This window comes from Harpia harpyja, chromosome 3, assembly GCF_026419915.1.
Source record: "Harpia harpyja isolate bHarHar1 chromosome 3, bHarHar1 primary haplotype, whole genome shotgun sequence".
NCBI lineage: Eukaryota > Metazoa > Chordata > Aves > Accipitriformes > Accipitridae > Harpia > Harpia harpyja.
In genome coordinates, this window is record NC_068942.1 from 23583154 (window position 1) to 23611107 (window position 27954).

Consider the following 27954-nt stretch of genomic DNA (forward strand, 5'->3'; position numbering starts at 1 on the left):
TGAACATGTACAAGTGGTATCCATAATCTATGAGCATCCGTTAACACAGTTAAGCAAACCAATTCAGTCTTGCTGTTCTAACACAACTCACTATGATTGATACGGGCAAGATAACTAACAGCTCATCTAGCAGATTACACCATGCTTTGAGATATGGATGTATAATTTTAGCAAATGTAAACCCCCATGCAAAACGTCCACAAAGAACAAACAAAAAAACCCAGCTTTAAATGGACATCTAGTATAGAAAGCCTGAGCAATTAAAGTCTGGCAAATTTATACAGAACTAAATTTTTCATAGGTCTTTTAGACAGTTTTAAGTACAGCCAGAGCTATTACATTCCATTTTAATTAAAAAAAAAAAACAAAAAACTATATGCAATTGAGCTGGGAGCAAAATTTCAAGCAGAACACACTAAGACCAAAGGGTAAGATCCGTCCCTCGAAATTCTGTCCTGTATTATCTGCAAAAGGATATACTGCACAACAGGCAGCTTCTTGGTTCTGCAGGGGTAGTTCTATGTGACAACTGAAATGAAATCAAAGACAAGGGGAAAAAAATTGCTAAAATACTCTGCTGGAATGTGGTACCATAGACAAATGTATAATTCATTTTTCTGACTTTTATTATTTGCTTTTATGGTAGAAAAAAGTCTTCAGAAAGTTCTGAAATACAGACATCAGTTTAAGATTCTCAGTGCACATCAAATGAAACAATTTCTGAATGCTTGTAGTAACAGTTTTAAATATCAAAAGCATATTTTCCAAATGTAAAGAGCTATAAAAAAGTTAGTCTGGTTTTTTTTTTTTTTTTGGGGGGGGGGGGGGGGGGAGTATTTCCAGACCTGGTTTTTCCATGTGTTAATCCACTATATAGTCATGCGATAATTAAAGTCCATACACCTCATTCTAGGACATTTTTTATGACATGACAGCAATTTTTTTGTTTTCCTACATCCACATGCAAAAGTAAAGCATCCTGACACAGTAAAGGTCTTAGTGTGTGTCAGAACCTTCAAAAGGTACATAACAAGACAACACAGGATAAAACACAAGGAAATGACTGTTTTCTATCATAATGAGTCAATTAGGTTACCAAACATTCAGGATTTCATGCATTAATTCAGCTCACCAGATTTGGAGGGGGAAATAGTTAAACAGGCTAAAGAATTACAAGAAACTTGGGGGATTTTAGTAGTACTCCATAGTAGCTTAATAGAAAAAGTTACTGTAGAATATACTGAGTTTATTTAGCAGACACCCTTTGACTTTGGTGACCATTATTGTGTATCAAACTGGAATTGAAAGCAGTCCATAAGTACAGGCTCTTTATCACAAAACAAAGATAGGAGGGAAGGTAAATGGCTTGTCCAGTCACACATTAGTAGCAGTGGAAAAGGTAACAGCATAATGAAAGTGAAGTCTAATAAATATATATGTATCAGGTCAGCATTTAGCCTGTCATCCTACCATGTACAGCTCTAAGAGCTTTGCTAAATACCTTAATGAAAAACAAAGATCTTATAGTAAAAAAAAAAAAGTAAAAAAAAAAATTAAACCAACATTTACATTTGGAAATCTCTGCAGTCTACATAGTTGATGCAGTTTATGTTTGTATTAAAAGCAGTTCAGATTGCCTTCACAGAAAGCTAATCAATACTCACTGTGAAAAGAAAAATACTCACAAAAAGCCAAATACAATGCATTATGCTATTAATAAATGCTTATGCTATTACACAATAATTCAGTAAAAAGCAGATTAAATCTTAACATCAAAAATTTCAACATTATCTTAAAAATTACAAAAGTATTGCAGGAATACTTGTAACTACATTCTCCTGGGGTAGAGGTTATAATGCACAAATAGTAAGAATCTATAGCACCTGAATCCTAAAAAAATAGTTTAAAAAAGTAGCTGGCTCAATTAAGTGATAATAGCAGGATAAATAGCTATAGGCATTTAAAGACAGGCAATACTGTAAAGAAGTAATAATTATCTCTATGGAAGAATGATTCATATATGATTACCATCACGGAACTTCATCCCAACTTCCATTAGAATTTATCACCAGCAGTTGCAATGAAAAAAAAAAAAAACCCACAAACCAACAACACATATTGAACCTCTGAAATACCTTGTAACTATAGACTACACACCACACATTTATTTGCATAAGTGCCTTTAAGTTTGAAGCTTGTAATATGGAATGTGGCCAAAAGGGAAAAGGTTTTATGAGGAATTCATGGACCATATCATCAGCGCTATACTCAATGTTAACAGAAACTACACACAAATGCCTTTTCTCTACTTAATCAAGGTTTTCAATAATTGGACTCTTTCTCAAGTACCACTTACCAATACATACATGAAAACCAGACACTGGAATTTAAAGACTGAGAACTATTTTTATATTGGGAGGGAGAAAGGAGAAAACAGAACTATATATACACAAATGCCTCAGTTTTGAGGTACTTCCTGAAACAAGATGCACAGGAAAAAACAACAAGGCTTCCATTCAAAGTTTTCTTGAAATATAGGAGAGCAAAAGATGTGGATAATTGGTTTCTAAAATGGTTATATATAAACTCATAACTTTAAAATGACTGCCTGCAAGCATGGTTCTAGTGTTCTGCTTCTGGAAGCCAAGCAACAGTTCCACAGCATGCTTTAGCAACCTGAAACTACAAGAGCAAAAGACACAAGTTTTTTATGGAAACAGTGACAAAGTTAACTGTCATCATGCAAGCAGTACAACTTTAATCACATTTTATAGGTACGAGATCCACTCGGTAAGAAATCCAAGGAGCAACACGTAAAATGGCAAAGAATCAAGAACAGATAGCCAAGAAACATAAATCTGATCCCAGGATACCTGCACTACAGTTGTACAGTTCGATGCCTGGTGAGTGCAGTTAATGCATAAAAAACCGACATCAGGCTTGCTGATCTTGATTTTCCTTTATTCACAGTCCAATTAGATGAAGTAAACTTAAAGGAATGGGAACAACAAGCTGGTAGACCAATAGGTCTGCTAGGACATGCTGCCTATTAAGTAAAGGACACCAAAGATCTACTACTGACAATTATTCAATCACTTTGATGAAAACAGCTGAGAAAAATGCCACCTGTGCATTAAGGAGAAAGCTCTACTACACACTGTAGAAACGGCTCCCATCGAATAGCCTCGATGGAAAACAGGCACAGAGTTTGCCCTCATCTGCTCCCCAGTGCTGGTCCCCACTGTGGCTGCTTTCTCTTTTGCTCAGATTTGCTCTTTCCAGTGAGAAGGCAGATGCCTTTCAGCCTGCCGAGCATTTATGCTGACCTCCGTGGGGAGGTCTACAGAACCTTTCCTACAGAAGAGCAAAGCAACACCAAGTGCCCAGAAGAACGTACACCCCTTCACTTGCTGTATTATAGAGTCCTAAAGAAGCAACTTCAGAATTATTATCGTTGGTAACATCAATCCAAAAAACTATGTTTCTGCAAACACACCACTATTTTTTTGCAAAATTCAGTTATTCAGGCTCACAGTAGCACACAATCCCTTTATACTGCAGTTTAGTTTACAGTGCTTTTATTACTAAGTCATGAAGGAATTCTCAGCATTTCTTTGCACTACAGTAGCAACAGTTCAGAGGAAGTTAGGATAACTAATTCGGTAATAAATGCAAATCTGCATCATTATGCATGGCAAATACTTGCCTTCTAAATAACACAAAAGCACAAAAATGTGCATTTGCTAATTTTCACTTGCAAAAGTGAAAATGGCAGATTCATACTAATTGATTTAAAGTTTAAATAACATGCTCGGCTCAATTCAGCATGAATAAAAATAATTTGCACAATCCCTTAAGAGTACTTAATCCTGAGCTAGATTTCCCAATTCCAGTAACATATGCATTTCAATATAAAAAACACTACAACCACAGAATTTTACCCTGAATGTGACCAGCGAAGCACTGGGAAGTGTGCCATTGGCTTTTTAATCAATACCACACAACCCAACAGTTCATAGACAGAAAAATCCACACAGCCTAATCTCTCCGAAGCTTACAAGCAAATCTGTTAAGTATAATGAAGGGAAAAAAAGTTTTGTCTGAAAACTTAGTTTCTGAAACGGACAAAAAGTATAACCTACAAAACTGTTTAAAGTAACAAATTTTATAGATATTTCATATACATCTCATGTTTCAGTTTCTTAAGCAGCACCCTTCATGATAGCTTAGCCTTCCAATAATAACACAGCTGATGAATCAAGTAGTAGGAAAGTGTTACCTGCCTGGATAGGAACTGACACCTTTGCTGTGGCTGCACTAAACGCAGACATCTGCATGCACATACAACAGCTGGGGAGTCAGCAGAGCATGGTCAAGGCAGAGGTTTTGCTACAAGCAGTGTATGTTGAGAAGCACATTAATTTCATGTGTTCATGTGTACAGTTGAAGGCATAATGGGGAGAAATCACTCCTGATCCCAGCTCCCTCATACATGGATGAAACACACAGACAAAGGATGCTGATGTTAGAATAAGCACAGGGAATGCATTCTCTCCTGCAAAAAAAGTAATCCACTCTATGGACAGTTAACTCCTCTCTCTTTGAATCATAACCACCCTATCACTCATACTCCAGCCCTAGGGAATAAAGCAAGAGCTTTAGTCAGAAATCAGCGAAGACTGTCAAAGTAAACAAGTGTCTTACCAAATTTTTCACTGGCCCATGAAATGACGTCGTGCTTTGAGAACGTACATATAGACAAGAGGCTCAGTAATCTAAAGACAGCATTCGCTGTTACATTTCCTAGGGAAGCAGCAAAGGCAGCACATACTCTTTAGGCAAGCTGTGTCACTTTTCCAACATGTAACACCACAACTTTTTATGCTGATCTATTCAGCTACATATTGAGAGTCGATGTTGAGTTTGCTTTCAATCCTGTAGAGGTAAAGCACAAAGAACTGCATAGTGTTTCGTTCAGAAGCACTATACCGGAGCTCTATGCACATACAAGCTATACAATCTATTCTATTTTTCTTGTGAAAGGCTTTAGAAAGATTACAGATCAGTGTGTGTTTTAATGTATATAAAAATCTTTCTATGCTCAGTAAAAGTAAACTGCTGATGTACTGGCCTGGCAAAAGGCTTGCTTCCACCTCTGTAAGGGAAATCTCCAACTTCTATCATGAAAAATGAATTATAAATAAAACCATTTTTCTCCCTTTTAGGAACAGATGTATAAATAAGGACAGCTCTATGACACTACTGAGATCTTGCATTTCTTCCATATGGCTGAAGTAAGTGGCTATGGTGACTGAGCAAAAACGTCCTAAAAAAAGTTTAAAAAAAAAAAAAAAACTTGAGAAAGTCAACAACCTAAAATAACTACATATAAACACCCAGATATCTCACAGTACATCACATCACACTGCAATGTTATGCAGAGGGAGCAGAAAGCAACCTGACATGGGCACAAAAGCAGATCACAAAGACAGGAGGTTAGGACACTCATTGCATCAGGTCTGCAGTAGATCCAGGCTTCTCAAGTAAGGCATGATGAAAGGCCTACTTAAGAACCTAAACACACAGTTCATACATACAGCTCTTTAGGATTCACTGCCTAAGCAACCACAACAAATTATACCCTTCAGAGACCAAAGTGAGCTTTGAGCATGCTGATAATTTGCTAACATTGAACTGACAGCAAAGTATCATGGCCCTGGGGACAAAAAGCTTATGAGCTACTCAGCTTTTCAATCAGAGATGGTGGTAAGGGCACATGTTCAAGAGGAGCAAGACCTGGATTCACTGCCTTGACAGCACATGGGTTCTCCAATCCAATCTTCCATCTCCCTGGGGTGTGACCTTGTTATCAAAATATAGCATAAACTGGGAGATCAGCCTGCTCATATTTCACTGCTGTTATTACACTAAAATCACACAGAATAAACTCCAGACAACAGTAAGAGAGAAAACAAACAGGAATGTGATCATTCCTGTAGGAAAGGCACTCTCCAAAAGGAAAAGGTCCTGGGTTCCCATCTTCGTCTTCAGAATGCTGCATTTTATTAAAAGGCTCTACAGCACAAGAGGCATCAAATTCTGGCATATTTAACTGGTGACACTTTCAATGTGATCTGAATCTTTTGAGAAGAACGGTCCAAGTTTAAGTGATCATGACATACATGAGCACACTAGCTCAAACCCAAGCATATAACCAGAAACTAAGTTATATATTAAAAACAGTCCTTGCCATCATCAAAAGAAAACAAAAAGTCGAGTTTTTTTAAAAAAGTTTCTCTGGTACAAACACTTCATAAAATTCAGAAAAATAATCACTTCAGAAAGTAGTTTTCTAAGCACATGAAAACTCAAATATAAAGCTCAGAAGAGACATCACATTAAGCTTTCACAGCATTTAGCCTATCAAGCAATACATGCACAGAAGCCACAATTTCAACAGTTTGAAATATGTTCAAAATGACAAGTTCTGACTGAATATAGACAACTAAGGAATATAAATAATAAAATACAGGTCTAAACTAACTTAAGTGACTTGAAATATTTCCTGTATGTCTTTTTAAGCCGTCAGCCTATAAAAATCAATGCTTTCTCTTGATCCAGAGCAGGAATGCTATTTTTTTAAGAATGCTAGAGAATCTTGAAACAGGCTAGATCAATTTTCAGGGGCAAGGGACTATATCTATTGCCTTTAAGTACAGAAGGACATCTTTCTTTCACAAGAAGCTTTCCCAAGTTAAATAGCAATGGAGCCTTATGTAAATATATATATATTTATATAAATATACACACACACAGAGATTCTTTGCTTTTATTCTAGCAAAGAGATGCCAGATTTTTTTTTTTTTTTTAAAAAACAGGCCAACTGCTTATGTCCTTTCTGTCAGGAATAGGTGGCATCTCAGCTATACAATGAGGGTGCAATTTATCTCACCTGACTTTACATTACACTCAATCAGGGTTCCCTTAACTTTAAAAAAAAAAAAAAAAACACCAAAAAAACAAACCAAAAAAACTCTTAAACCAAGAGATTTGCAGAGGCCAATTATCTCATCCCAAAACAGGCTGCTGAAACAGCTGGGATGAATGACCCTCAGGAGATATCCTTTCTCTAGAATAGCTCTATGAGCTACTGTAACTAGCTCAAATTTCAATACTCATTCTTACACATCTGAAGATTGACAAAAGAAAAATCTAGCCCCTGTTTGCATGTTTACCCATCCCAGGAATTGTACTGAAGAAAAGGTTTCAATTACTGCTGGGATCCACTCAAATCCCATGGCAGTCTGCTCCAGGCAGGTGCACCCTCATCTCCTTCTCAGGCAGATGACAAATGCTAACCTATTTCAAAACTGAACATAATCTCAAAATCTTACAAATGCAAAGAAAATATCAGTAAAATTAGGCAGCAATTTTAATTTATGTTCACTATATTTATGTGTATTTATGTTTCACTCAGAGCTATATATTCATAAACATGCTCATAGGAGCAATGCAAAGTCAAAGCAGCTGCTTAACTTGGCTAAAAAGAGGCCTCTGGTGGCAGTTGTGAAGTATAACTTCTCATAGTTTTATGAAATATGTATTTTTATGACATAATTTCCTATATAGAAACAGCTACAGAAAGCAGAGTAAGCAGTTAGGTTTGTAGTGAAAATTTTGACATATTACTGCTCATCTCCAAAGCACTACCCATTTCAGCCCATCCTTCTTCATGCCTACACCACAGTTGTCAAATTAGGCTTAAAGTTGCATATATTTCCAGTTAAGTAAAGCATCTCATTTTTAAATAGCTGCATTGAAAACTTCAGTGTTAAAAGTTATTTTATTTCTAAAGATAGCAACAATTAAGTTAAGGTTATGAGCCCTGCTCATTCCCCAATACCAACCATTAAGCTCCTTGATTTTATTTAAAAATTACATAGACTGATAAGGAAAATTCACAGAAATATTTCTATATAAAAATACAGCATTTCTTGGGGAAGCATAAGAATAAAATAAGCCTGCACAGTAAAACATATTAGACTGGCAAATGCATACAACTTCTGTAAAATTCAATTCCTTTATTAAAGTTTCATGACACTGACCCATACAGAACATAGGGAACCCAAACATTAGGCACACGATTAGGAACAATCACACAGCCTACAAGAAGCTAGATAAGGCTCTCTGCCTTCTAGAAAGAGCCAGCAGACAGGAGAATCACAATAATGTGGGGAATCGTAACGGGTATGTTAAGGTTGGTATGAAAGACATGTGAACAGAGATGTGCATGTGCAGGGACTGAAAGCAGCAGCAGGCCAAGGACTAAAATAACAGCCTGTACTGATCACAAAGGACACCACTCCCAGCAGTAAAACTGAGGGTTGTGTTTTTACATCAAAACCCAAAGTCCTGCTCTCCAATAAGATCACAGCACAGACTCCCATCAGCAGAGGACCATGCATCCCAGCACCAGCAGAACGGCAATAAGGATGCAGCGTTATCACATGCACCATCCTTCTCCTTTGCATCCAACAGGACAAGGAGATGACAGACATATTTCAAACACATATGTATGACAAGGAAAACCATAAAAACTTGGCCTGAGATTTATGGAAGGTGACATAAGCAATAGTCTGAGGCAAAGGGCAGCGTGTAACAGCTGAGGATTTGTTTATTGGTTAGACTGGAGTAAAAGCAATCCCGTTATCATTTAAGAGCCCACGAAGAGGACTTACGCAGACCAAGGGACAGCCGAGGACTTTCTCCGGCATGGCCAACTTTTCTACCACTCTCTTGGTCATGACACTGGCATCTCAGGAAGAGAATAACAAGTTCCATCACCAGAACTGACACTGTAAGCTGCTGTCATCTGCAACAGCTGCACCAAGCAGTTCCTCTTGGGATGAGGCTACAGCAAGCAGTTACCACTACAGCTTCCATCCTTCTATTTATGTTGGCAATTACTTTAAAAGCTGACAAGGATGCAAATTAAGTTTAAAAGTTTCAGTGTTGCACAGAACCAAATACAAACACTAATTATTTTCAGCTGAGCAAAACAGACAAGATCTACAGAGGATAATTTAACATTTCTCCCATCAGACTGGCCAGCCTGCAGCCATAAGAGCAATGCTAAAAACATTTACGATTTGGTATTTATTGTAATAAATAGCTGAACTGCCTAGCCAATGTGCAGTATATTTGTCCTGAAATACCTCTCTTAATTCTTAATAGTAAACTCATTAACAGATTTAAAGCAACACGTCTATCTGTTCCATCCCTTTATTTATGCCACAGTTACTTTAAAAGATGTTCAGAATGGAACATAAGCTGAATATCTTCACAGAGTATCTATTTTTAAAGTACACATTTGCAAAACATTGTACTTAATTTATGTTCACTATATTTATGTGTATTTATGTTTCACTCAGAGCTATATATTCATAAACATGCTCATAGGAGCAATGCAAACTTCCTATGCAGAGCTGCATTTTTTCCTGACAGTGTTTCGGTGCACGTCCAATCCAATGAAACAGACTTAACTACTCTTTCAAAAGACATGCTTTGCTTTCATAGAATGACAGCTCAAATCTTTAAAGAAGAAAAATTTAGAAAAAAAAAAAAGGAATCATTTTACTTGTCCAGAAGGGATTATAAAGTATTTATTACTGCCAGTTTCTCTTCATATTGATGACAACAACTCAACACATTCCATTTTTTACAGATAGAAAGTACATCCAAGTAACATGAAATACACTGCAAACACACACTGAAAACACTTCAATTGAGAAGATCAAATTTATATGAAGCAACACATAGCTATGCATGTAAGTACACAACATGTTACACATCCACAACCAGACAACAGGACACTGCCAACAGCAGGCACCCAACATGGATCTTTCCTCCCATAACCTGCTCCATCCAGTCCCACTGGCAGACCCTCAGACAAACATAACAGTGAAATTCATACTGTGGAGAAATACAAGCTTTGCCATAGAGTGGCAGACCAATGGTTCATCTTTCCCTTCATCACACTTATTCTGCTTATACTTCACCTGACCAAGTGCGAGCCCCTTACTAAGCGACTACAGAATGACAAAACACTTGTCTACACAATTAAGATACTCCAAATACAGCGAGAGAGTCAGATAAGGAGGTGTGCCTGCTCTGCCCTACTTAAACATCTGTACAAACTGACTTAGCTGTAGATATGATACCATATTGCCTTAAATTAGAAACTGTAGGCAGAGAAGGTACTTGATGGAATCACACACCTTTTTCAAGCCCATGGCTCTTCTCATCCCTGTGGTTATCTGAACTCAGTACACTACAGTTACTAGGCCTGAGTTAACTAAGCTGCAGACATCTTTCAGAGTGATTTGATCAGCAGCATAAAATGAGCTAGTGTACAGAGATTGAAATAGGACCCATCGAGTTGTTAGCGATGGTCCTGCAGGACTGTGGATTTGCCAGATTAAGGAAACTCGCAGAACAAGCGGCAAGCATTCTAAGCCACACAATTTGTCCAAGCTTAAATCAAGGGAGCCATTACTGTAAAGCGAGGGGTAAACCTTTGGGTGTGCTCTAATTGTTAATGCTGTAAATAATCCAAAGACAAAAGCACCTGCAGAACCTTTCAGAGCATTGCAGTCCAAAAGCACAGTCACCAGCATTTGTACAGCATTGTTGGACAGCAGTCAGGTAGCAGCTCTTCTCTCATAGTTCTCAAGTAGCTTAACAAAAAATGGTTTCAGGGAAGAGACTTCAGACTAATTTTCATGAGATAGTTACGGAAAAGATCTGTCTAAGAGTGCTCCCAAAGCACCGATAATAACATTTATTTTGCAGAATCTACATTTATTCATGTATTTATCATGTTAAAAGTACCTCAAACAGCTAAGTCAAAAATGAAGGGGGGGGGGGGGGGAATATTACAGGCACTGTAAATAATGCACACAAAAAATTGCTAATTCAGGACAACAGGAAAAAAAGTTAGACAATAATTGGGAGGGGGGAAATCAAGCTTTCCAGATAAAAAGTTTCACTTTCATGATCTCCAGTTTGTTTGGGTTTTGTTGGGGGGTTTGGGGGGGGGGGGGTATTTTTTTTTTTTTTTAATTTCCATTTCCCAAATGGCACTTTTAGAAAGTGTACCTTGGGATTCTTTCTTACATTTACAAAGACTTTTGGAAAATACTCCCCCTTCTATTTCCTTTAAGGTCTTTCCTCCCAATAGCTCTTTAGCTGCTAAAGAGAAAGCAGTACAGGGGTGGGGCACAGGGAAAGTAAGCAGACCACGGTATATGTAAGTACAATAACCACTTCCCATGGTTTCTCAGTATATGGAAATTCTAATTCCAGTTTCAGCTGCCCAGTGCTTTGAAAGAAATTCTTTGCAAAATCAAAGACTCCCATAAAGCAGACAAGGACTTCACAGTTCCGTGAATTTCAAACCAGATAGAATAGTAAATACTGCCTTTTCTCCCCAGACCAAGAATTCATATACCTTAAATCAAAACATTATTTCTAGAAATATGGATAAACAAAACTAGGGCACATTACTGCAGACCTAAAACTAGATAAAGGTCTTGGTGTAAAACAGCAGGAAAAAGATTTCACCTGATCTTTTCAGATCCAAAGACAGCAAAGATGACAAAGAGCCAGAAATCATGGAAAAGCAGTTTTCAAGCACAAATATGATTAAATCCTGCCCTCTACTTCAATGCAAAGAACATGTATTCTAAGATTATTTTGAACCCTGGAATAATTCTTGTTCGATGCTAAAGCAAATGTTTGGTTCATGTAATGTACATTTACTCCTCATATATATATGATACAGAACAAAAAATACAGAACAATATACACAATACAGAGAAAAAATGTAGGCCTTTAAAAAAAACTTAAAGAACAGACATCATTATTTGCATTTAAATTGTTGTTATTAGTGAGGTTTTTTTGGTTCATTGTGCTTTTAAATTAACATACATCATTTCCTTACCTTGCAAACAGTCTCTGTATCCCAGGGTAAGATAGTCCTCAGATCAATAACTTCACAGGACACACCAAGCTTTTCTTGAGCCATTGCTGCCACCTCTTTGATCACATGTACCTGAAAAGGCAAGGTATTATGACCAAGTAAACATTTAGTTTCTGTTTAAGATGTTCTAAATTACACATACTGAATACAAGCAGTGATTTAACATATTACCTGCATGTTTAGCAGAAACCTTTTTATGCAGTAATATAATAAGCATTTATTACTCAGTTCATTCTCATTTACTACTTACGTTATTCCTAGTATTTTAGCATCATTTCAAAAACTAACTTCAATACAGAATCGCTGAAAACAAAACTGTTGCTTTCTAGAAAAGTATCTTTCAGTGAACAGTATCAGGCCTCACTATTTTATATTTGTAGTCAGTTTGGGGTTTAGGATAAGGTTTTTTTAAGACTAACTAAGCTAAGACCCAAATATATCAGAGTAATGTATTTTGATGTAGCTGTCACATGAAAACCTGCAAGAAGCATTATGTACGTTCAAAAATAGTCCTAGTAACTACACTTACTACAATTTACTGAAAGTGCAATAGATTACCAAGTGATCATCTCCAAAGCATTATCTTATGAACGGTTAAGACAGAGTAAGTACCGTGTAAAAAATTACCTGTAAACATCCAGTCCTGACCCCCACAATCAAAGCATATTGGCAATAATATAACAATATGACCATTCACTGGTCTTCCAACACAGTTTAATACCAACAGTACAAATTTTGCAATATCTGATTATTATAATTAACATTTTACTAAAACAAAAATGTATTCCCCTCTTGCTAAAGAGGCTTCTACTAAATTAGAATACATTAGAATACTATCCACCAGTCAAGGAATATATTTAGCAGCACATGTAAGTGTGTCAAAGTAGGTGCAAAACAATCCACATCTATTGGCATCCTTTTGATAAGCTATGTTATGATATGAACAGAAAAGAAAGCAATACTACATACATTCAAAACTGTATCTTGACATTATGTTATACAACACTTAAGCAAAACGTATTGTAAGCCTTGGTTTCCCTAAGACAAACATTAGCAAGCAAATGCTCCAACACAGAAAATAACTGTTGTAACAACAACTCAGATTATCCTCCGCAAGTATCTCAGCAAAAAAGTATTTGCTCATGAGATATGAAGGTAAAAAAGAATTTCTTGATATGACATTGTCAATAAATTCTGATGTTTTCCTTATTGTTAGAACATTTCATAATACAGGTTTGGACAGAGGCAGATGACCTCCATTGAACAACCTCTAAGCATAGGTAAGGCGTTGGAGGCCAAGGACTATCTCCAATAAGCAATTTAGATGTGGTCATCTTGGTCTGGAAGGCAACAGAATTTAATACGGACACAGTCAGGCAGTGTCAGTTGCCTGATGGTCAGACAGCAGCACTGAATTCTCCATAGAGCAAAAATCTATGCTGAAACAAGATGATTAAGGATTTAAACATGCATCTACATAATGCAGATACGAATAGCTAAACAACAAAAGCCTATTTTAAAAGGTAAATCGATAGAAGTGTGGTAATAATAAAAAGAAAATACAGATTGCAGTACTTTTGTTTAAACTTTTATTATATCTGTTGCTGTAATAAGAAGGTTTGAGAATTTTCCACATGACATACGGGACGGATGTTTTTGCCGTTTCTCTGATGTATAAGTGAGAATGTTTACCTAGTTCACAGGGAATAAGGATTAGTTAATGACCATAAAACACTGAGCACAACTGGAGAGGAACTAAAAGCCTTTACTGTCCCTCATTAGTACCACCCAAGAAAGCAAGCATCAGGCAACCCCACCAGAGCAGCAGCTGCCAAACAACTACCTGACATCCAAAATCATACGAGAAGTAACCCATGAGTACGTGCAATCACACTGCCTATTGGCAATAAACTCTGGATTGGTTGCACATTTAGCAATCAAGTTCCAAGTTTTTGTACGCAGCCTGCAAACACCCTCAGCACAAACTCACTGAACATATTTGATCTGCAGAAGCCTGAGACATCCAGAGCACGCTGCATTTAGTGTGTATGCGCTAAATATGAGTCCCCACGCTGTATTACACAGCCACACCCGTGATTTGGTCAACTCCTAAATTTGGATTAGGGCTGCACATCTGTCCTATTACTTTTCACATCAAAAGAACCTCCTGTCTTAACACTTGGCCTACATTTTCCAAGCTCCAAAACACATAGTTTTTTTGAAGGACGTCACTCCAAGTCCTCTCTGCACTACTGCCTACTGGATAAACTCAGGATATTATTAACTCTCCACAGGCAGCTTTCAAACCATTACTTTATCAATTCAACTTTTGGGAATATGATGAACACTAAGATTTCATCCAAATGGAACAAAAATTTGCACTTTCAAAAGGGAACAGGCAGAACTATAGAAACTGTTTTCTACTGGAGAAACAAGTACAAGTAAAAGTATTGGAGTCCATAATTTAATACCAGTGCAAAGTATCAGCAACTAGTAGGGATAAACATAAATATAAAGGAGATCAAGTAGTCCGAGGACAAGGAAACTATCACAGAAAAGCACTGAAGATTACAGATTTCAGACAAAAAGAAAAAAAAAACCACACCAAAAAAACCCACACTCCAAAAGGCACAAGCCCAAAGATCAATTCATTACTCTTGTGATGAAAGTTAATAACACTCCATCCTGTAAAAACTTCTCAGATATAATTAGGCCAGGAAAATAGTAATCTTCTTAATCATAGGTTAAAGGCAATAAAAAGATTTTTCTGCTAATTCCAAACTAGACTTAAATTTCTTTTCTATAATTCTTGAAAATGAACATGTATTTTTTTTACCAGATTTTTCAATATTTGCACATCTTAATGGGGAGGGGGGGAGGGTAGGGGTGTTCCAATCATATTCTTGGACAGCTTTGAAATATAACTGGTAGAATCAAAACTATATTGATCCCTATTTGTATTAAATATTCAGTAGATTTTAACACTCTGTATAAAGGAAACCCCAGACTGCACTTTAAAATAATGCAGTAAAAATCTATACTTTTTCAGCATACTACTACTTTGAACTCTCCTTTCCCATTGCCTTCCTCAGAGTCTCATCTCACTGCCCCATTCTTAAATATATCACTTTCATAATCACAGATAAATCATTAACCTCCTGCACAGGTACCTCTTCCACATTTCCAGAGTCAGCTTCAACCGAAAATGAGTAAAATCTTACACAACAAAAAGCAGTTTCATATAAATATAAACACTGGCAATCATTTATTCAAGCACATAGCGATGGTAGATGCACGCAGTTTACTGTCCGGCACTTAAGCCTGAACGCAACACTATTCAAACATCATGCAACCCTTAGCTTTGGCTTTGCTGGATGACAAATAGCTTGTCACAGCCTTACTGACCTGAGTGCCCCAAGCAACCAGTGTCACATCACTGCCTGTCTGCAGCACCTCAGCTTGAGACAGTGGAATGTTGTAGGGCTCCACAGGGACTTGTTCCACTGAATAAATAAAAACAAAGGGAAAAATAAGCATTTGATTCCTTTATTATTCAATATTATCCCATAAATATATATACTAAAAATTTTCTTCAACTTTAATGCCATTTAAAACAATAGACCAAAATCACATTGAGTATTAACCTTTATTTCAAAGGCTTAGCTGTAATTAAAAGTATTTGTAATTATACTGTTACAAACACATTCAGTGTAGTGTTTAATTTATGTTAGATACCACAGCAATAAGATACACATATACACAACAATGATAGTAATAAGTCCTGGTGTACCCCAAGTCAAAATATCAGCATCAGATTTGGAGATGGACACTGCTACAACTGATAAAAAAATCTCAAGTAAAAGCTGCAGTTAATTCTAATAAGCATCAAGAGAACCTTGAAATTATACTTTAATACTCCGGTGAGAAGGAAAAGCTGTGCCAGCACCCTCCTGACATCTGCCAAGAATGATGCTCCACAATTTTATGTCTAAATAGTGGGAAAAAGTTTTCAGAACCTACACAAAAAGTGCCAACAAGAACTTGTGATTATAGCAGTTTTAAATTACTCTAAATGTTTTTGCTTTGAAAAAATTGTTATCTATTCACAAAAATACATCACACTTAGAGGAAGTAGACAAAAATTAAACATCTTTTCTTCTTGAAAACTTTGGAGGTGGTTTCACTCAACTCAAGACCCATTTACTAGTTTTCAGGTGGAAACACATTAGGTCAATCATGCTAGTTTTGAATCAATGCTCCAATGCACTATACTTTGACTGGTTTAATGATTAAAACTGTGATAAAAGAAATCCATATCATATTTTAAAAGAAATATTGTTCTGATCTAAAGGCAAACTTGTCTATGCACCAGCAAGTCAAATAATACTTCTTAAAATAAATCCCAGTGATGGGGGGGGGGGGGGGGGGGGGGGATTTTACCCAACTCTAAATACACAAAAACAATTTATAAAGAAGGCACTCTACTTTTTTTGTTAACATATTTCATAGTTCATAGAATAGTTACTGAGTTCCTGCTGAACAAAATTGCTTCTTGAAGTTATGATAAAGAATACTACTGAGTGATACTAGCAGAACAAATTAAGTGGTTTGTATTTTTCCTTCATTGGTTCGGCAGATCCAATATAAGTAGGATGACCTAGGTTTTTTCCTGGCTTACATGTTATAAACATAACTTTTCAATAAATCAAATGGTGAATATTGTTTTTAAATCACAGCAGTTTTTTCTTTTTTTTTTTTTTTTTTTTTGGCAGTAACGATATCAAGTGCTACAAATTTCACAGAATCACAGAATGGCTGAGGTAGGAAACAACCTCTGGAGATCACCCAGTCCAAGCAACCTGCTCAGAGCAAGGTCACCTCGAACTGGTTGTTCAGGGCCATGTCCAGTCACATTTTGAGTGCTTCCATGGTCAGAGACTCCACAACCTCTCTGGGCAACTGGTTCCTGTGTTTGACCACCCTCACAGTAAAAAAGCTTTTGCCTACGCTTACGTTGGAGATATCTCACTTCACCTGAATGGGCACAGAGGAGACATACATATTAACTAAATCATTCTCCCTAAAAACAGAACAGGTACTTTTTTTTCTAGCACAATTCAAGAACACACGTGCATTCAATCAAGGAAAAAAGAAAAAAAACCCAAATTTTAAACACAAGGTGCTTTTAAACAGCACAAAATCAGATCTCTTTGCAAACTATTATTTTTAATGTATTAAAATATCAGTGTCTCCCTGTAATAATTTCTTTGAATAACAAGTACCTAAAGGAATATAGGGTGGGGATACAAAGAGGGGAAAGGCACATCCAGCCCTCGCTCACTGCACTTTACTGGTTGACAGTAAAGCAGACCAGGCTTCTGTGGATATTGCACATTGTAAAACCCTCAGGCTAAAGAAAGTAGAGATCCTGAAAGATAACAAAACCCACAACTATACTAATTGGCATTGCCTAACTGTGTTTTTCATGGGATTGTCATGTACGTGACACCTGGAGAACAAAAACCTTATAAAGATGCCACCAGACCTTTGAGTGGAAATCCAGGCAGCTGACGTGAATGAAAAGGTTTTGAAATGACAGCAGGATGCACCAGCGAAAGAACTGGAAGGAGTACATGATACAAAAAGAGCTCCTTCTTAGTGTAATGGTTTTATCCACTTAGGGAAATTAAATATACAATTACACAAATTAACCAATTTCTTCTGCAACAAGATGTCCATTGGATGAGCTCATCTAAAATTCCTGCCACTTTTAAATGCAAAATTCAGCTTGTCAAAAATTTACAGGGAAGTCCAGATTTGGCAGGATTTTATTCAAATGCCTTTGCAAAAACTCCTGCCTCCACTAAAAATGAAGTAGCATATGAAATTATTCTATGCATATTCTTCCATAATAATTAACCAAACCAGGACAACAATGTTCATACAAAGCAGCCCATTCATCTATTACTAAGGATATAAATAAAATATTTTAAGTCAAATATTTCAAATACAGATTTCAAATAAAGCGATTAACAAAAGGTTGTAATTATCAGGGAAAAAGGGCCATTGCAAGTCAATTTTAAGAGGCTGCACCATCTGTTGCTTTTTCTAAAGAGCAATCTGAACAGCAGAAAGAAAACACGTTTTCTCATCTTACCTGTCTTGTCTCTATAACAACCACTGATGCAAGTCGTATTTATTTCTACACCACCAATGTCATATATAGTACAATTAAATGAAACTGAAAAGGTCAAAAAACATCAGAGTAGGTTCTCCACAAGATGTCTAAACCTGGTAATGTCAAGGTGACTCATCTTCTCCTTTGATTCATAATCATTATGTGCTCTTGACACTGTACAGGCTGTTAACTATTTTTTATAAATCAAAGCCTCCTTTTTCTTTTTAATTCAGATATTTTCTTAGTATCTCTGACATTTAGGGGGACATCACCACAGCACATTTAGTAACATTATAATCTCATAAATTAATCAGCAACAGAATTCTCTCTATATATGCGTACTTGTATATTTAACTCTGGACATTCACCCAGAAAGGCTTATATTTCTTTGCTCCTTTCTAATTTTATACAAGGCAAATTAACATACACAAAACTTCTGATGGCCACTGTAAGACTATGTGGAAGAAGGGAGCATCTGCTCCCTTAAGGGTGTCTGGACAAGGATCTTTTCAATGGAAAACGGGATAATAGGAAGATGGAGAAGCCATAAGGAAGAACACACATGGACACAAACCTAACCAAGAAACAATGATGGAGGCTGTAACAAGAACCAAACCTGCTCAGTTCCACTTATTGATAAGGGTATGGGGAACATGGGAGTGTTTCTTTCAGTAAGATTATCTGATGGAGGACCTTGCCAAATGGGATGATAAACAAAAAGAAGCTATAAACACAATACAGAGTCACAACCCTGAAGACAAACATAAAGACAAGAAACAAACCTAGTTAACTGTATTTCATTCAAACAAAATAGATACTTCTCTTCTGTAACTTTTAAAACTTACTATTAACAGACACCCAAGCAAAGTTTAAGATCTTAGCTCTAAATCCACTCCCTCCTTTTGGTGTTACTAGGGCTCTTGCATATCTAAGGTGTGAGTTACTTTTTGAATGAAATGAAAATGTTTTCAAAATGTTCTTGCAAAGCTGTTCTTCACTTTGGAAGTTGCCTTTTGTCTTCGGTTCATCACAGTGTGAATGTGGTGAACTTAAGGCAATGCTACTTCGATATCCACCTTTCTCCCAGGGATGACTAAGGTGAAGATTTAAGGCCTAATTTTATTCTTGTATCTTATATGGGCAAAGGCATGTCTGGATAGCAAATATTCATATAGAAATGAATGTTCATTTAATAACATAGTTAGTTTTACCTCATGTCTCAATAAGCATACAACACATTTGCATAAGCAAATCTGTGTTCATTTGGGAAGACATCCAGCTAAATTCATTATTCAAAAAAAAATAGCAAGCAATCACAGTATCCATGTGATAGTCAAACTGAAATAATTTGTGCTACAGCTCTGATTTACCTTGGAGACCAGACTTATGTTTCAAAACATTTACGAAGGAAGATTCTTTTTTTTTTTTTTTTTTGTACAATGTCTTTACTGTTATGAAAAAAATCTGCTCTTGAATCTTGAAAAACCTGCCCTGTCATCAACAACAAAAAGAAACAACCAAAAAACTTGAAAGCTATTGGTGGGCCTATATAGCTCCTTGAAGGGATGCATCAGATGCAAAATCACAAGGTTGGTTCTGCACAAAAGCTTCCATAAAACAGCGATGACCTGGCACCCTACTTAACATTCTCAAAAAGCAACTTCAAGTTATACATCCTAAGCTAGATATACATTATCTTCCATTACTAGGATCCAACAGCTAATTTCAACAATAATAGCAACACCTGGGGGCAGAAGCAGAGGGCCTAGTTTTTTCTTTGTCTGAGGTGTAGCAGATGTGGGGTTTTGTCATTTTTTGTTTGGTTCGTTTTTTCATTTTATTTGTTTTAAACAAAGCATTAGTAGCTTCAACCCACACGAACAAGGACAGATATCCTCTGTTTTAAAGACTATCCCATCTATAGGTTATTTTCAGCTGAAATTTCAAAGATATTAACAACTCTGAGCAAAATATCATGGATAGCTATTTAGAGGCCTCATACAGAGAAAGAAAATTCCACTAGAGGGGAATGATAAAGCTCAAATGCCTACATTAATTTTACAGATAGAAAATACTATTTCCCATTATGATCTTTAACGCCTTTATTTTTCAATGAAGTCCCTACACACCCACTGTAACATCAGTCATGAAGTTCTCTGCAACAAACATATCTATTCACATGAAGCTAGAACAAAAAAAATTTTCTGGGAGGGGCAATAAAATTTCATCATTCAATGCCTTAGCCATCATCATGGAAATAAAGAAAATTATTTTTTGTATGGAACAATGAGGTCCCATATCTTGGGTAGGGTTTTATACCATATCATACTATTAATAACCTGTCTTCCCCCTAAAAATATATCAATGTCAAAGTGGAAGTTTCTGGTAGAAGTCAGTAACTCCTCCCACCCTGCCCCCCAAAAAAGGAAAGGGGGAGGGGGGGAAGAGATAAATAAATCAGAGGACATCTGATTTTGTCTTCTTGTTTTGGAAAGCCTGCACGTTCCCAGTCTTGGGAAGACCCTTTAGTATTTTGAGACACTAATGGAAAGAGACAAAAAATACATGTATAGTTCAAGCTTTCTGTGTAAGTGAATTTCTGAATCTGTACTATCTTCTTTCTCCTGCTAGAATGAACACACTCATATAGGATATTATAAAAATTTGCTCTACTCAAAACACAAGACAGTTGCATTTTTAAAATCCTTCTTTCCACCATTTATCCAGTTCTTGTTTATCAGGCTTATGTCTTATTGCTGCTGCGTCAGGACCAAACAAACAATCATGATGACCCTGGTCCATTTCTGAATTCACCAGGCCACTTTGTTTCTATGGTGGAATTACAAGAAACCTTGCCCATGGCCAGCAGCATAAAGAACTCCAAGAGATTAATTTTCTAGGAGAAACTCCCAGACACCACTCTTCTTCCAGCTCAAGCTGACCCAACCCACAAAGGGCAGCTAAACAGTTAAGGTGATGAACTAACAATGCCAGAGGGAAAGGTGAAAATAAAAGGAACATCAAAACCCTTCCACACAATAAAATATTCCTGCTTTATATTGTAGAAATAATAAAAAGTCCACTCAAACTTGTTTCAAAATGAAAGAGGTTACCTACAATCATCCCCATCACATATTGACACAAATGTACTATAAATTTCAGCCTACATCACTAAACTGATATTCTTAGAAATCTTAAGACAAAAACGTAGGTAATATCTCTGAAAATCAGGCCATTGGAATGTAGGAAGTCACAGTCTTTCAGAAACTACCAACATCATTTTGCAGCAATGCTGCGGTTGGTTATTGACCAGCACATAAACCACATTAACCACTATTTCAGCACATCTTTACTCAAGATTTCAATCACAAGTGATTTATGTTCACTAGACAATCCAGCAATTGCTTTACAAGTCATTTCCTCAAACACAAAAACCACCCTATATTCTCAAAAACTGTGTGATATTGATGTGCAGCCATTCATTCCACTATGAAAGCAAGTATTTCATTAACTCTGCAGTCTGTATTTGTGACTTGTAAATACTGAAAAAAAAGAAAAAGAAAGAAAGAAAGGGTTGTTTTAAGGACACAGGAATTTTAAACTTCCTTTTTTTTTTTTTCTTTGTTTAACAGGACTGTAAGACTCAAGCTCATTTTCCAAACTACTTCATCTAAATGAAGGGTCAGAGGTCTTTATTGCTAAATTTCAGTAAGCTCTCAAAACACACTGAACATAAGGAATGCAATACCCTTTGGGTACATCACACCACACTAAAAATAGCTGCACTTTTAAAAATACATTGCTAAGAGGAATTCTGGGTCTTTTTTGAAAATATAAAAGCAAATAAGCAGTTTCCCCAGTAAATATCCTGTTTGTTCCCGAGTTATTCTGCTATTTTTTTTGTGGCTTTGATGTCTGCTTTCTAAATCTTTCCCTTGTTATTCTTTGGTTCTCTCCTCTAGGAAGAGGATAAATTTGCTAACAAAATGGATGCACTGATAGAAAAGTGCTGTTAAAAGGTCCAAAGTAAAATACAAACATTTTGTCCTTTGCTCAACTTCAGTCCACACACAGAATCAACTTATAAACCGCATTACTGGATTCAAGCATAGTTGGTATATAAAGCTGTATGACATAGAAATGCTGAAGGTAAGTGATGGCTTGAGTTCTATTTCATCAGTTGCTCACTCAATCACTCTGCCTATCTCCACATGCAAATTTTGTTTTCATCCATTATCTGTTCTCAGTCCAGTTTCTCTAGTCCAAAGAAGTAACAAGCTAATTTTTTACAACCAACTCAAGCACTATCATCTTCAAATTACTCTGTTCTTATATGTTATGCATCATGATAGCTGTTAAAACTTCTTTGAACCAAAAAGTTCACTATGACTAAAACAAATGAAAGAAGTAATGGGAATCACACTTCCTTCCACGTAAGATTAAAGTCTAAGAGGGCAGATATTCAAGATTTTTAGAAATTAAGCACTTCAAGGAAATTTTAACTTTGGGGAAATGGTGATGGTGATGTTCAGTTCTTCTGGAAAAATAAAAACTGATCTAGATACTAAAATAAGTTTCCAGAGTTATCAAAGAGAAAGCAGTTTAACTTCTGTCAAATTTATATTGCAATTTGATAAACGATGATGCCTCTCAGCTCTATTTTTTTTTTTTTTTTTTTTAAACCCAAGACTGTACAAAGCATTCCACTTCCAAAGTTAACTGAGCATGACTCGGACTGTAATTGTTCATTTATCTTTGCAGCCAAATTTAGAGATCTTACTCAGTTTTCACAATTCCTCTAAAAACACAACCTCCAAATATAGCTAGAGACAAAACAAGTCAAGACTTCTCCTACAGTATTAACTGTGACTATCAACATATATGTGCAAAAAAAAAAACCAAAAAAAAAACCCAAAACCAAAAAACCAACCCAACCCCAAAACACTGTTGCTTTATTGGAAAATATAGCATATGAGTCTTTACCTGCAGCTCTGTAAAGTATTTTAGGTTCAAAGAATATGCATGGATTTTTGTCCTCTATGCAAGACAGCAGCAGTCCTTTGGCCTGAAGAGGACTCCTTGGAATTACAATCTGTAAAAACATTTTTAAAATAGTTGATTTAAACTGCAATTCTGCTACAAGCTTCCTCAATTAATATTAAAAACCAAGCAATTATTTGCTTTAAATAAGCCTACGTACAGATTGACCAGTTTTTACAAAGTGAATTAACATCAGTCCTACATTACTAACACACACTCCAAATTTTGAATTTTATTTTATTCATTGATGAGGCTTGAATAATTCCCTTCTACACCATGATTTAAATACTATTGGACTCCCATCCGATAAGGTAGAACTAACACCTTAACAATAACATTTTGAGGTAGAAAGAACAGAAGAAAGTCAGTCAGATTAAGAAAAAAAAAAATTACATGTTAGTTTAGTAAAATTAATATAGATGTATGACAAAAAAATACAGCTGAGTGATTCTCAGTTGTTTGGGTAAAGATTCATCAGAGCAGGCCTGGAAGGTATTCGGACTTAGTCCAGTAAGTTTTGAAGACTAAACACAGAAATAGCTATTTAAAGTTTACTTCCTTTTCTTATGGTGGAAGCCTGAAACTTGTTCATCTCGGAAACAAACAAATACCAAAAAATACCTGAAACTACTATCAAGCGAAGACAAAACTAAGTAAGGCCTCCAGGTGTAATCTGAATACTTGGAATGAAAAAGTATAATTGATTTGCCAACAGAAGAGTTAATTTTGGATGATCTAAGAGAATGCTGATTATGAACAGAAAATTACCAAATTATCACAGTTTAAATGAAAATAGAACCTGAGAGATCAATTCCCTCAAATCAAAAGGACCAGCTCATTTACATCCCAGAGATCTCAAAGAGCTGGCACATGCAGTGTGAAGTCTACTAGCAAACATTTTTATAGCTGTGAAGTTAGAAGTGGCCCCCTCTGACTGAAAACATTAGCTGTAGCACTTGTTTAAAGAAAAAAAAAAAAAATCCATGTAACTACAGACATGTTAACTTATTGTCTCCAGGAGTTTCCAAGGCTTCAAAATAATTTTTGAGAGTAAGAACATTTAATTATATAAAAGTAATAAAAGAGTCAAAACACAACCTAAGTCTGCTATCGCATCAAATTGACTTGGTAAGTGATTTTTATAAAGAAGGAAGAAGCAGTCTATTAATATTTTACCAAAGCATTTGGTAACAGACACATGGGAAATTACCCAACTGATGAATGCTCCTTAGCGATCATTTTTAGGACAGACTTTATTTACCTTATTCATTTACGATGTTAAGTCAGAACATGGTAATGAAAACTATTCAAAAGCTGAGAGTCACTACCACCACAGAGGATGATACCAAAAGACCTAGTTCACATTGAGGACGTAACTGACAAAAGCAAAAGTAAACTGAACAATAAATGTGTGACTTTTCAGTATGTAAGGACTACATTTTTTTAATAAATTTAGAACTCAGCAGTAAAAATTCAGATCTGAATTTATTATCTGCTCAAAGGATGACTATAGGACACTATGCAGTACAGCCCCCAAAAAAGCATAATGTAGCCAAGGAAGTGTTAGTACTATTGCAAAAATCACTGCTAGAAACTCAGCTGGAATACTTCATGACAATATCAACTGTTTTGAAAGAAAATTAATTAAACAGGTGCCAAAAGAGCTTCAGAAAATGTTAACATCTCTTTGATAGTTTGATTTGTTTAGTCTAACAAAACAAAGACTAAAGGGGAAACAATTGTTCTCTCAGTATATGAAAGTGAAGATGAAGGACAGATAAGTTAAATATGCAAGTTAGTCAGGAACAAATTTAGGCTGGAAATTAAAAGAAACCTTCCAGCCATGATGACAAATATTCTGGAGCAGTCTTACAATGGAATAGAGAGAGTCAATACAGTAATTTTGGAAGACAGTCTGATCCATTAAGACATACATCCTCACAACAGTAGACAAAAGATAGAATCATCTAGCAATGTCCTCGTCACCCCAACAAGCCTTAAGTACTAATGATTACAATCCTTCCCCTGAACAGCCAAAGTTGTATAACTCCCTTTTGCTTGGGAAATCCAAACCTTCACTTAAGAAAAAACACAAAATAAAAATCTTGTCAGGAACATGCCGCAGAGTTTAGTAAGAGGGCAGTTCTGAAAACTACTCTCCCCAAAGATCAATCCTACCTTTACCAGCTTGTAATACATGGCCTTTCCTCTTCTAATTTAGAGAAAATATGCATAGATATGGGACTTCTGCAAATGAATTTAAACCACAAGTTCATTTGCATTTTTGGATTCATATGTTAAGGGCTAGGTTTGGGTTCATCCAAAAAAAGACCTGCAACCTCAAAGGTAAAGCCTTAAACATTATTAACTGCATTAATGAACAGCTTTGCAAAAAAACATTAAAGGAGCGACATTGTTTCCACAAAGATACAGAATTCAGAAGATGAAGTCTAAAATACTTCTCTGTGCATCAAAAACTAGTATATTGTTTCATCAGTTCCACAGAATTTAGCATGCCCTTTACCTTTAACTGAGATGACAGCTGTTAGTGGTAGCAACCTATTTTAGCACTTTACCCAAGGAAAAGTGAAAGAAAGTGAAAAAACAAGAAGAAAGATCAGAGATGAGAGAAAAGAAATAAAATTACCTGGAGTGATTAAATAAAATTCTGACTTACTAACTTACTCAGAAGACAAAGCACAATAGTACTAGGTTGCTATGAATTAGAAAGTTTTAATCACCAGAGTGGACCACTAAATCTCAGCACTTAGTTCAGTATGTAAAGATTTGAGATTGATCAACAAGATCAGCATAAATTAGCTAGACCTGGCATCAGTATCTTAACCATAAGTTATCTTGTGCTTCCATATGATAATAAACTACTCTAGTTTTCAAACAAGCTCAAGAAACTGTTTGATTCAATTACATGGCAAAAGACTTTGTAGGTTGCTTTTGTCTATATCAGGAAATATTTTCAAGTTCAGAATAGGAACACCTCAAAGATCATAAAGAACACCCAAAGACAAAAATGCATTCTGTTTCTCAAATATCATTAAATAAAATGTGAATACTACAAGATTTTTTTTTTATTTAAGTAAAGAGAAACAAGCATGAGAAATGGCTATGGCCTCCCTGTAAATGAGTAATATCTGAAGTTTTAGAACACCAAAATCATGTATAGACAATAGTTTAAACAACAGATAAACAGTGAACATGTGTCTTCAGCATGCAAATACTGGTTTTGCTTAAGTCTTCCACATTAATCAAGCTATGAGTCATTTCTCAATGGACTGGATGCCAGTTAACCCAGAAGTACAAGTCCATAGACAAAAATTTACTCAGAAAACAAATGGAGAGCTGGCAAAAAGTGCTCTCAATCTGAGATGACTAGATCCCACCCCTCCCTCTTCTCCAGGAAAGTTATCCATCTAAGCGCTAGGAATCTTAGCTTCAAGGGATGCCACCGTCTCACGCAGAAAGCTTGCTTAAAGTCATCATTCAGAGAATCACAGAACAGATGAGGTTGGCAGGGACCTCCAGCAGTCATCTGGTCCAATGCCTCTGCTCAAGCAGAGCCACCTAGAGCCAATTGTCCAGGACCACGTGCAGACAACTTCTGAATACCTCCAAGATGGAGACTCCACAACCTCTCTGGTCAACCTATGCCAAGTGCTTTCTTATGTTCAGACAGAACCTCTTGTGTTTCAGTTTGTGCCCATTGCATGTCACTGTCATTCATATAAATGAATTCAATAATGCACTTAAGACAGATGCAGAAAGAAAAAAAAAAAGGAAAGTACTATTTGTGTTAGTTTCTGTACTGTACTGGACACGGAACAGATAAAATGTATGCTTTTAGTGCAAAATGCACACAAATACGAAATGCTGTGTCTACTAAAGATTGCTTCAATAAATTCTCAAACACCTGACACAGTTTAAGTCTTATAACTTGAAAACTTCTAAAAGCATTTTTAATTAACATATTCAGATATTTTGTTGTTGAATGACTTCCATCTTCTTCCTGTGCCTGCACCCAGACTCATTGTTAGTCAGGTCCATTAAAAAACAAACAAACAAACAAACAAACAAACAAGATCAATCTTCATAAAATAAGTTACTGTACCTTTATTCCTGGACAGTGAGCAAAAAAAGCTTCTGGACTTTGAGAATGATATAGTGCACCATGACCCACACAGCCCCAGGGGGCTCTGATGGTGAGGTTTCCACAATTAAACAGATCTCCAGAGCGGGTAACGATATTTTGCTGCTTCGTTAACAATCTGGAAAGATTTATATACGAAAGTAACATTCAGTCCAATACCTTCAGTTATGCATCATTAAGCTTCTACAATACATGAGATGTAAGTATATCATCTGCACCATGCATGGGATTCAGAGGACCAAATTAGAAGTAAAGAAATCTTGTAAATCAGTGGAAAGGCAAACATTTTCCAACGGAAATGAAGCAATAATTTAGTGCGTTCAAGTTAGATGCTTAGGCCTCAGGAGTAGCCATATAACCCAGTTGTTTCCCCATTCCCATACTGTCAATCAGCCCAGTTCAAATCCGTAGTTTGTCCTGTGGACACATGGCTGGCTGCAGCAGCATAGAGAAGTGAGAGATGGTGTAGGGAAGACACGGCTGAGGAATTTAAGGCTGCTGAAGCCAACACAGCCACAAAACCAGAAATAAAAA

At 36.3% G+C, this 27954-nt stretch overlaps 1 protein-coding gene across 1 annotated transcript in view; it reads right to left on the bottom strand.

Annotated features, from left to right (window-relative positions):
- Positions 1-27954, bottom strand: part of BCKDHB (branched chain keto acid dehydrogenase E1 subunit beta) — a 135221-nt gene that overhangs the window by 77626 nt on the left and 29641 nt on the right. The window contains 5 exon segments of the mRNA XM_052781651.1: positions 12002-12112; positions 15446-15543; positions 23202-23310; positions 27382-27507; positions 27509-27538. Coding sequence (XP_052637611.1) covers positions 12002-12112; positions 15446-15543; positions 23202-23310; positions 27382-27507; positions 27509-27538 — 474 coding nt within the window.